General features: G+C 34.0%; 1 protein-coding gene across 1 annotated transcript in view; it reads left to right on the forward strand.

The window, feature by feature from the left end:
- Window positions 1-6,591: 6,591 nt before the first annotated feature.
- The window catches only part of LOC107706471 (adhesion G-protein coupled receptor G2-like), a 6,921-nt gene continuing 875 nt past the window's right edge, over window positions 6,592-12,637 (forward strand). The window contains exons 1-10 of the mRNA XM_016510228.1: window positions 6,592-6,623; window positions 6,690-6,852; window positions 6,927-7,064; window positions 7,223-7,345; window positions 7,431-7,458; window positions 7,552-7,655; window positions 11,084-11,205; window positions 11,292-11,557; window positions 11,761-11,851; window positions 11,941-12,224. Coding sequence (XP_016365714.1) covers window positions 6,592-6,623; window positions 6,690-6,852; window positions 6,927-7,064; window positions 7,223-7,345; window positions 7,431-7,458; window positions 7,552-7,655; window positions 11,084-11,205; window positions 11,292-11,557; window positions 11,761-11,851; window positions 11,941-12,224 — 1,351 coding nt within the window. The remainder of the gene's footprint in view (window positions 6,624-6,689; window positions 6,853-6,926; window positions 7,065-7,222; window positions 7,346-7,430; window positions 7,459-7,551; window positions 7,656-11,083; window positions 11,206-11,291; window positions 11,558-11,760; window positions 11,852-11,940; window positions 12,225-12,637) is intronic.

Below are 12,637 nucleotides of genomic sequence, written 5' to 3' on the forward strand. Positions count from 1 at the left end.
TCCAAGAAAAAAACATCGTCTTATATTCGGGACAATACGGTAATTGGGTAAATTTAAGTATTTTACATTAAAGACAACACAGATAGAATTAATAAACTGAATATAAAAATTGCCATTAAGAATGTAAAAAATGCAGGGGGCAAATATTGCCTATTAATGGAAAATATTTTTATCTATCTATCTATCTATCTATCTATATACACACACACACACACACACATATATATATATACATACATGTGTATTTTATTCACATATCTTTCTTTTTTATTATCTGTATGTTGTTGTCGTCTTGTGTACTGGAAGCTTCTGTCACCAGAAAAAAGTCTTTGTATGTGCAAACATACTTGGCAATAAAGCTCTTTCTGATTCTGATTCTCTGCACACACAATCATTCCGTTATTAGACAAAATATTCTCCATAGCAGGTATTCCCAAAATAATGAAATCTGACAATGGTCCTCTATTTTCCAGTAAAGAACTCGCAAACTTCACAATCCACCTTGGTATACACCATGGCAAGATCACCCCCTGCTGGCCACAAGCCAACGGTGAGGATGAGAGAGTCATGAGAACTCTCAAAATGCAACGTCCACTGCCACTGTTGAAGGAAAATCATGGAAAAAAGAGCTCCACAGATTTCTACAGAGCAACCTTCTCATCAAACTACTGGGACATCCCCAGCTGAAGTACTGTTTGCCAGACCCATCAACATCAAATTACCAGCCTTACGCAGTCCAGTGACTGATGACACACTTTGTTGCACAGATAGTTCCAAAAATGAGAAGATGAAACAATATTCTGACAACATGAAGAAAGCATCACAGTCAGAGCTCAATATTGGCGATGCTGTACTTCTTCATAAAAAGAAAACAGAAAAACCCATGACACGCTATAACCTGAAACCTTGCAAATTCCAAATGAATCTTCCTGAACATCCTGTACAAATAGAGAGAAGATATCCTAAAAGAGAGAACAGAAAGAAATTCCCAAGACTGACGGATTACTTAGAATGAGGCAAAAGCTAAACATCACATATACTGTGTATATATAATACCAAAAAAACAGTTACTAAGTTCAGTTAAGTGCTATTTTATTTTAGGTCCTCCTATCTTAAAGTCAGTCGATACGTCTGTAATTCTGAGTTTATATTACTTGCTTAATCATAATTTAGGTTAGCGCAATTTCAAGAAAATATATCTTCAGTCGTGTTTGTATTACATTTTTCATGCTTATACTTAGGGTGAAGTATTATTATTGTTATACATACATTCTTTTTTTCTAAAACAAAGGGAGGGATGTAATGTTGTAGAGAGTTTTCCCAGAATGCTTAGCTGTCGGGTGCTGATGAAGCATGGCCGTGTGACATGAACAATCAGTAAACGAACATTTGTATTGTGCACAAAGTTGTTTGTCTGAAGTCATTACACTGTCATGATAATTTTATGGTGTCTTTGTCGTTTTCTTGAGCTGTTCCTTTAAGAGCATCTGAACTCTTATTTTAGTATCACTGAGATACAATTAGCTTTTCTTAACATTTTAAATCAGTTTTAGTCTCCATACAGTTGTGATACATCATATTCATGTAGCAGCAGTGGTGATGAGAGAACATGCTTGAGAAACAAGAAATCAATCTACATATAAAATATTGGTCACAAAATATTGGTCACTTTCTAAATAATAAAAGTATAGCGCATCTATTAATAATTATATATGAATTAGTGAATGAAATAGTTTTTTTTACTGATGCAAATATGTTAGAAACGATGCATCGCACGCAATACAAATGCCAACTTGTATCCGATGCACACTTTTTTTAAATCGATGCATCGCATCATTAACTTTTATGCTGATGCACCGATGTGAATCAGTGAATCTTACTATCTCTAACATATATACACTGAACAAAATTATAAACGCAACACTTTTGTTTTTGCCCCCATTTTATTATAATTGGTTATAATGATACTTATACTAATATGTTTCATTTAACCAAAAGTCTGATTATTTTTAGTTACAGTTAAAAAATTATGCAAATGACTTTGATCATATCTGAAATTGTATTTGAATTATTTGAAATAAGTTTCTCTGATCTTTTCTTTCAGGGTTTTTCCTCTTCCTGTATTACTACCACATTCAGAATGATGTTGCGGGTTGCTTCTCCGATGATCCAGAAAGCACCGACTCCACCAAAACCATCGCTCAATCCAGCATTAATGCTGTAGAAAATATTTATCACAAGCATAATTAAGACAGAAGGCTTTCTTTGTCTCAGACTTTCTTTCTCTTAGACAAGCATGACCCTAAAATGGGTTAGTTTTATTGAAATCACTTAAAACAAATTACATATATCTGTTGATTGTAATTAAAAACTTGTAGAAGGATTGAATTGTGCTTTTAAATCTCTGATATGATCTGATATGACTTTTGTTAGATTTATTGAGCATTGTAATCATCCATGTGTGATCATGTGCGTGTCAGAGCGACTCAAACAACACTGAACCTTATTTAGCAAACAAATTAACATCTTCAGGATGACAGTAATGTCCGCACGCTTGTGGATTCAGACATTTGCATGGTTATTAAAACAGCTCATTAAAATCCACACACACGGATGTGAAACATATCTGGTTACAGGAAACACAACAAACAGAAAACACAGTCAGAATCAGTAAATCCGTCGTTGTTTTATGTTTCTTATGATTCTCTGTTATGTTTCTCAGTATGTGATTCTAATGAAACTAATACAATTTAATTGTATTAATCATGATGGACTGACTCCAAAGTCATTTATTCACTTTAGTCACACTTTTATGTGGATGTCATTCATTAGGTCACAAAATATCAAAGCAGATGTCACTTACTGTACAGAAACGTTCACATTCCAACAAAGTGTAAAAACATGACATTTTCTGTATCTTAACCATATCAGATATCCACTAATGAAAATATGAAAGTTACTTTTTCATTAGCAGCTTCAAATTGTTTCTACTATTATTCAATATTTGCTTTCTATGTTTATATTGTTTTCTGTGAGCAATTATGACTTGACAAACTTATGATGATGACTTTATATACTGAATGTAAGCAGATATTGAGATTCTAAAGCCCAAATGATTTGCATGTTTTCAAATGAACTGTATGTCAGAGTGCTTCGGCTCATTATCCAACAGCTTCATATGTGGACGCATCAAACTCTCTCAACTCTTGGACTGTGGACTTTATCTCAAGAATGTAATAAGAATAATGTAAATTTTTAATAATGATTAAAGATTTATTAGCTCTGTCTGTAGAAATCAAGATATAACATGTGTCTCTAACAGGCCGCTGTCTCTGGGAATTATGTCTCGACAAAAGCAGAATTTGCTGTGGCTGATTATCATCTGTTGTTCTACGTGCCAGATAAGTATGTTTCCTTGAAAAATGGATTTAGCAACTTAAACGGAAATATATGCCAATTAATATGTTGTTTGGAGAACATTAGAAAACAAACTAAAATGTAAATAAAAAATAACAATAAAAAAAAAAAAAACTATGAATGTGTATGTAAATGTAAATACAATATTGATATAGATACAGAGTGTTATACCATGTCATACCTCATTATCTAATAGTCTAATAATGCTGTGTTTGTGCAGCCTGCTCAAAAACACTGATAATCCAAGTCAATTCGACAGATCGATGTTTCTGGAACAGAAGTAGCTCAACAGTTCCAGGTAGATGTGAAATATACTGCTAACATGACTGTGTGATACTGCATATTTATTATCTGAAAGCACTTGTGACGACTGACAAACTCATTGAGTTCATTTCTGTTTTTCTTTCAGATATAAAACGGACATGTCTATCAAATGATGAAGAGAATGTCACACTAAACATCTTTTCACAGGGTAAAACCTGTGTATATTTTATGTATAAGCCATTCTTGAGTTCAAAACTCTTTAAAATATATTTTTGTGAAATGTTTTCTTGTTTCAGGACAGTGTCGTTCATACAGTTTCAACATAAGAAAACAGGGGAGCCAATATGAAGTCAGAATGAATGACACAGTTGATGGCATAAAATTGTGGTTGCCAAATGGTAATGGTAAGTCATCAGTCCTGAATTCATCAGCTGTGTGTTATTCTACAACAGACAGTGTTAATGTCGAAGATTGTGGGTATTTTCTTGTCCTTGTTTTGTTTTTTGTTTTTTTGTTTTTTATCAGGGTAAATGCATAACAACCCCTACACACACACACACACACACACACACACACACACGCACACACACACGCACGCACGCACACACACGCACGCACACACATTTGGTCCCCATAACGTGATGAATACCAGGTGCACACGCACACACTCACACACACACACACACACACACTTTTGATCAATGCTTGTGAGTGATCATTGCTGTAGTTAGAACATTCTATCAATCAGTGCAAACGAAAAACAGATAATGACACGGCTGAAATTATCTATAAATCAAACTAAAGATCAACCAATAATTGGTCTTATTTATCCATAATCGGATATTGGTTTTGTAATATTGGATCCACTAATAAATGGTCCCATCTTGTGGGCATTATTGCACACAAGACCACAGGAACAGGGGTGAGGGATGTTCCAGTATGGCCACCATATAGCTTTTAATAAAGACCCTAAATTCAATTTAGGTTTTCTACATAACCATTTATTTTTCTAATAAGCATCTAAATAATTACAGCTATGTAGAAATTAATTATTATCTCCACGAAAGATTGCAATTTGAGTATAAGATCTGCGTAAACAGATAAAACAGTGCTCTGTCCGCAGGCATTTCATAATCTAAACATTATTAATAATTCTGATAACGTGCTAGTTGAGATGGAATGTGAAATTGCAATTATGTATTCACTTTTACTTTCCTGATGATCTATACTTATTCCAATGAAGTAGTTGTCTTCACTCTTTATCGTATTAATCAACACATAGACCTTTTAAACTATAGTTTTAAATGAATAATTAAACTTATGCAAAGTTTATAGACTATCTTGTAATTTATTTGTTCTCTATTTGTACATTTATTTTGCCTATGGTTAATATTAGTGTTGCTGCTGCTGTTATAAATAAAAAGATGCACATTTTTAATACGAAGAAGAAATTTAACATGAAAGACTGCTAAATTTTGACAGCTGCTTTTTTTAATTTTTTTTTTAAGAGGACTGAAATTACTGATGATACATATCGACAAAAACTGTGTTGTTATTACAAAACAGAAGTAAAACAAATATATTTTGTTTCTGCATATCAGGTATTGGGCACATAAACATGCAAATAATCTGTATTGGTATCAGTTATAAAAAAATCAATATTGGTCGATCTCTAAATCATTTGAATGGAGTCTGTATGTTCGCTGTCCTGTAAGCTCTGTAATGAGTTCCTGAGAAAGAGCAGATCATGGTACATCATGGACTATTTTTTAGTTATATTTAGTGAGTGCTGTACAAATTTCATCTCTTCCATTCTGCAGGACGCACATCAAATGATATTGTCACTTGCCAAAACAACTGCTTCTCCTCACACTCTGGTTTACTCAATGATGTCTGCATATTCAAGGCAATCTTGTCAGACACACCCCCAGGTAGGATTTTGTCCTCTTCTACAGTGTTTCCTATTTCAGTTTAAGTCTTCAAATACAGCAGTAGACAGTCATTTACTGTAACAGAACAGGTGCATAGGCCACATACATATGAGCTGTAACAGCCTATCAATGAACGTGTCAGTATTTTTGATCCATTTTCTGATTCAATACATTAGGATTGTATGAAAACAGATTGTATGTGTTTAGCATTCGTCATCAAGCTTCATGGTGCTCAAACAAACAGTTTATATTCTGAAAAACTACCAACTAATTTTTTTTACTTCATATGTGGTATGATTTGATGATTATGTTGAATTGTGTGTTGTCATTGTCTCTTGAGGTTGTTTGCAAATCCCTCATCTTGATCCTAAGAAAAGTTGTGCAAACGCTACATATAATAACACATGTGGAGGTAAGATTTCTAAAATATTTTCTCAGTAGTTCCAGTCACCTGTTTCAAAGCAAACATTAAAAGCATAAGCATAATTAAGCATAATTAAATTGCCAAGCCTATTAAAATCCAAATAACAGTACATAAAGGAAATTATGTTGCTTAATTATTTTACAGATAAACCAACAGCTGGTATGTTTAAGTTCTGTCTTCACTAAAGTTGTTTGATGAAAGCCTGTTAGCTGCGAGTTTTTGTTGGCACTTACAGTATTGCACTTAAACAGACAAATACCCACAACATTGTCACAAATATATAAATAAAACCCACACCTCATTTATTTCTGTGTGCTGAAGGAAGAGGATTCAGATACGTTCTGTCACTTGAAGGGAGTGAATGGTTGTGTGTCAAATGTGATAACACAACTGATTCTTCTGAAGAGAACACAACTACCAGTTTCACACCACATACAACAACTCACGATCCAACTATCACTACAAGAGCCCATGATCCAACTACAACTACAACTCACGATCCAACTATAACTCTCAAACCACCCGAGTCAACTGGCAGTCCGAGTACAGTTGAGCATGGATATACTGATCCCTCAAAGGCATCGTAAGTGTGCAGTTACCAGTGGATATAAAACTCAATAACCAAATGCCAAGCAATTCAATCAATATTGCAGATCGACCTTGTCCAGTCTGGAGTCTAAGATGGAAGAGATGGAAAAAAACAATAAAAGCAATGAGGCGATTGTCACGACGGATGCTGTTGGTCTTCTTCATGTTCAAGCCAAGAACACAGAAACCAAAGAGATCAACATATGCTTCTCTTCAGATCATGCTGTGGTAAACCTTAGAGCTAAAATGCATTAAAACATGGTATGATTCCTCAGTTTTCATGGCAATTCTTCTTTTCACAGGTTGAGAGTCAAAGTGACAAGAATACAAACTGTTCCTGGTCTATAAAGATTTCCAAGGAGGCTTTTGATAAATCACGTCTTGAAAACAATGGAAGTGCGTTTGTTGGAGTTCTACGCTTCAAAAACATGAGAAATGAGGTACTGTATGCTACTGTATGGTTTTTTTTTTTTTACTTTTAAGTCTTATATGGAAAGATTTTTAAAAGTTTCTACTTTTGGACAAATGTTTGTGATCAGTTGTATTCACACACATATTTATATCTGATTCATGATTGCTCTCTTGGTTTCTGATTTAGGATGAAACTAAAAATCAGACTGTTTTGAACAATGAGGTTTATGGAATAACGATGAGGGCCAACATCTCCAACCTTACGGACAATATTGACATGATCTTTACACATAATGATAAGGTAATGAAGGTTTTATTGCAGAACTTATTTTATTATAATGATCAGACAATGTGAAGGCAAAATAAAAATAAACATGTTCTTGCAGTACAGTAAGGCGTCCTGCAGTTCTTGGGATGGCAAAGGTACATTCTAAGTGTACTGTACTGATCAGTTTCAACAAATATATAATTCATTTTTTATAATCAATTTAATTAATTTCTCTCTCTTCTTTGAAGGAGAACTTAATTGGACGACGTCCGGCTGTGTGACAGAAACAAACAAACAATCAAACACCATAAAGTGCTCCTGCTCACATCTGACGTTCTTTGCAGTGCTGATGGTGAGAAGCTTCTCAGAGAAGAAGAACTTATGCTTTCATAATTCATGTTTCATTCAAAGACCCTATTAAATCAATATATGCAAACATATATAAACACACACACACACACACACATATATACACACACAGGGTTTGAAATGAACCTTTTCACTCACCAGCCAATTTGGCTACTAAATTTTTAAGTTACTGGCCATCCAGAACTTTTCTGATATTTTCTGAAAAATATCAGAAATAAACCAAATTATCAAAGTTACAGATTAGATTTAAATATATTTATTATTAAATCTGTAATTGTAATTCTGGATTATTGAATTGCTTTTAGCTTTACAACAGTCAATCACTTTTTGCGGATACCATTAAAATGAAATAAAAACTACATTTCTGTTATAATTCTAACTGCATTTATTTTGCCGTAAACTAGCAGACAGGCGATTAACATGATCTTATGTAAAGTTCTATCTAACGTACATTTCCTTACGTTTGAATGATACTGAAATGTTAGTATAGGGCTGGACAATAATTCAATATCAATATGTATTGCGATATAATTTTTTTCAATAACGGTGATATGATTTTTAAACACATTTCGATATTTCGATATACATTACCGGTGTTTCCCATACATTGATTTATTTGTGGCGTTTGACTTCGTTGAATAAACACGAGCACTGCACGTTTCAAAATCATAACACGGCACGGGTTACCGCTCTAAAAGCGCCTCCTGCTGGCAGAGAATGAGTTTGCATTTGCAATTTTTTTTTGTTTTCTGCAGCAACTCAGAGCACTTTTCATATTCTTTATCCTGGCTGAAGCACATTTGTTTCAATCTATAAGAATAATCAGCCTACACTACCAGTCTTTTTTTTTTATTTTTTTTTTTATAATTCTCTTTTGCTCACCAAGGCTGCATTTCTTTGATCCAAAGTAGGCCTACAGCAAAAACAGTAACCTTTTGAATTATTTTTACTATTTAAAATAACTGCTTTCTATTTGAAAGCAGTTATTTTAAATCTTCAGAAATCATTCTAATATACTGATTTGCTGAATGTCAATATTTAAAACAGTTGAGAATATTTTTTTTATTTAGATTATTTATTTATTGTATTTTTTTGGGGGGAGGTTATAGAAATTTTATTTAGCGCTGCAATTTTATTTGATTTATAATAGTTTTATTTAGCAAGGATGCTTTAAATTGATCAAAAAGATTGTAACGTTACAAAAGATTTCAGATAAATGCTGTTCTTCTAAACTTTCTATTCATCAAAGAAACCTGAAAAAATCTACTCATTTGTTTTCAACATAATAATAATAATAATAAATGTTTCTTGAGCAGCAAATCAGCATAGAATGATTTCTGAAGATCATGTGACACTGAAGACTGGAGTAATGATGCTGGAAATACAGCTTTGATAACAGAAATAAATTACAGTTTAACATATTTTCAAATAGAAAACAGTTATTTTAAATAGTAAAATGTTACAGTTTTTGCTGTATTTTGGATCAAATAAATGCAGGCTCGGTGAGCAGAAGAGAATTCTTTAAAAAACATAAAAAATCTTACTGTTCAAAAACTTTTGACTGGTAGTGTATGTCAGCCTATAGTTTGATATCAGGTAAACATTAATTTATTTGTGCTTTTTTTTCCTTAAATATTATATAGTTTTATAGGAGGAGGTTTCATAGACTTGGAAAATTAATTTTTCAGAAGTTTGTAGGTACAGACTTCTGTAGTGGTTGTTCTTGGCAATTTTTATGAGGCTTTTTTTTTTTTAAAGGGGTCATATGATGTTGCTAAAAAAAACATTATTTTGTCCAATGAAATGTGTTTATGCGGTTTAAGGTTAAAAAAACACATTATTTTCCACATACTGTACATTATTGTTTCTCCTCTATGCCCCGCCTTTCTGAAACGCGTCGATTTTTACAAAGCTCATCGTTCTGAAAAGCGAGGTGTGCTTTAAAAATATCAAAGGAGAAATGGAATATAATTACAGTATTTTTTATGATTAAACTATAGCATTTGTGCATTTATACTGAATAAATTTAGACTACTGTTTTTCATACAAATACCTAGAAACCATACAGTTAAATTTTTACCATGGTATTGAAGTGCAGTATGTGTGGTTTTAACTCTGGTTATCATGATCTAAACGTGTGCTACTATGGAAGACCAATGGTTAATTTAAATAAACCTCAAACAGTCAGAATAATTAAATTTCACCATATAAAAATGAGGTTATAATGTTTTTTTTATAATAAGCATAAATAAATGTGCAATATAATTAATATTGCAGCCTGCACTGTAAACTGTGCTGCTGCCCGTTCAGGTTGCGAGCTCACTCAACTAGAAGTGTTGCATCCTCCTGGGCACCAGCTCGTGGCGCCTCATTGACAGATATTTGTAGAGCTGCGGGCTGGGCGACCCCCCAACACGTTCACTAGATTCTATAGCCTTTGTGTGGAGCCGGTATCCTCCTGTGTTCTCACCTCAAACGGGTAGAGGCACTGAGAGGCCCCGGTTTAGTGTCGGCTTGCTAAAACTGCTCCAGAGTGTCCGTACTGTAGACCCTGTCGAGCTCCTCCATCCCCTCGGCAGCCAGACGTGGCGGAACGTCCGGTGCCAGGCCCTCACTCTATGAATCCTTGAGAACCGGTAGAGGGCTGGGTTCCATATGTAGAGACCTAAGCGGATCCCATATGTGTAAAGTCCACGGTATAGCCTCAGAGCCCGTGTTTCCCCGGCAAACTTCTGCCATTTCCATGAGGGTTACAATCACCTCTAATCTTCCATATGCACCTAAACGGATGTTCATATGTGTAAGTCACCGACGTGACGTCTCCGTTCCCATCTTCAGGGAACGAGGGTTACATACGTAACCGAGACGTTTTTATATATTTTTATTTTAGTTTTATTCTTTTTTTAGTTATTTTAGCATATCAAGTTAAACTAAATGAAAATAGGAAATGTTGATTTGGCATCTAGCTGAAATATAACAAGTATTTTTCAGTAACAAAAATAATAGTAATTATTATTATTATTATTTTGTTTTTTTTTGTTGGTCAGGTTGGTCATTTCTTGTAGTTTGTGCACCTCGTCAGCATTGTGTTGTGTAGTATTGTGTTGTGTAATATGCACACTGCTAAGACAAGATGACAATAGACGACCAGAAAGAGCACAATGGTGATTCATGTAGTCTCATAGTCCTAAAGTGTGAGCTTGCCTTTAGGGAAATTGATCTGATATCGATGGCATGCAAAGTGATAGACACATAATTTATGAATCACAAACCACAAAACCGGTTACTGTTGATATGTGTTATATTTAAAAATTAAAGATCTTGCTAACAAAATCGACTTTTCTCAAAAAAAATAAATAAATTTAAATCATCCAGCTGATCTGTTTTGTTCTGTTTTCTCCAATCATTTAGTCTCCGCCAGATGCAAGAAACACAGTGCCGGATCTGGAACCATTGATTTTTATCACGTCTGTCGGCTGCGGCATCTCCATGTTTTTTATGGCCGTCGCTTTATTCATGCATTTCCTGCTACGGTAGAGTATCTTTACACATAGTGCTTTTTACTTGAAGTTAAAAAGTTGCAATGGTTGCAAACACAGTTGTTTTTGTGTTTTAATAGGAAAGCCAAATCAAATCAGGCCACGAAGATCTTGATGAACATGTTTGTGGCTTTGTGTCTACTGAATGCCTCGTTTTTGTCAAACGAGAGCGTCGCTAACACACAAGACAACGCTGCGTGCGTCTTCATAGCACTGGTGCTGCATTACTCCATGCTGGCCTCATTCACCTGGTTCTTCATTCAAGCTCTTCATATGTACTTATGGCTCATCAGACAGAACGTCACCATCACAAACTACATGAGGAAGATCACCGTGTTGGGCTGGGGTGAGTTAGAGCAACAAAAGACCTATTAAAATAAACCTGTTTCAAACCATCTAGTCCAATTGTAAGTTCACACAAAAACAAAAAATATATTGCTCACAAATCATATAAACTACTGTCAAGATACTTTTATGGTTTCATGTTTACTTATGTTTTATACTCTTATGTTTTTAACTATAATACCCCTTGTCTCTGTGTGTTTTCAGCGTTTCCCGCTCCAATAGTCATAGCTATTGCTTCTGTAGGAGAATATACAACAGTGATCCTAAAAACAACGTCTGGAAAAATTTCACGAATGTAAGTTCTGTAAATTTAAATGTAAATGTACATTTTTGAATGTCTACTGATTGTCTTATTAATTATACTTCATTCTTTTCTAATTACAGGTGCTGGATTACAAATCCCGTCATTCACTACGCAGTGAACATCGGCTACTACGCTTTAGTTTTCATCTTCACGACAGGAATCTTCATCACTATCTTAACTAGGATTGTCCAGGCCAGACGCCTAAGAGCAATTGACAGCAAGAGAAAGACGTTCAGAAAGCAGCTGATGATGGTGTTGAGTTTGTTCCTGCTCTTCGGTCTGACGTGGTCTGTGGCTTTCTTCAGTTATGGACCGATGCGCATTCCCTCATATTACATATTCACTGTGCTGAACTCATTACAGGGTGAGAAACAATCACATGCATCATCCTACAGATTTCAGCAAATTATATGAATCGATTCATTAATTTTTTTTTATTATTATTTATTATATTGTTTATTATTTGTCATGTTTAATTATTATATTAAATTTTTTTTATTTTTTTTTATTGTATAATATTTTTTTTATATATAATTATTTTATTTAATTAAAAGAGGTTATAATGGTACTTACACTAATATGATTAATTTGACCAAAAGTCTGATTATTTTTGGTTAGTTTAAAAATTATGCAAATGACTTTAATCATATGTGAAATGTATTTGAATTATTTGAAATAAGTTTCTCTGATCTTTTCTTTCAGGGTTTTTCCTCTTCCTGTATTACTGCCACATTCACAATGACGTTGCGGGTTGATTCTCTGATGATCCAGAAAGCA

The sequence above is a fragment of the Sinocyclocheilus rhinocerous genome, unplaced genomic scaffold (genome assembly GCF_001515625.1).
Source record: "Sinocyclocheilus rhinocerous isolate Xijiao unplaced genomic scaffold, SAMN03320098_v1.1 scaffold3629, whole genome shotgun sequence".
NCBI classification, from domain to species: domain Eukaryota; kingdom Metazoa; phylum Chordata; class Actinopteri; order Cypriniformes; family Cyprinidae; genus Sinocyclocheilus; species Sinocyclocheilus rhinocerous.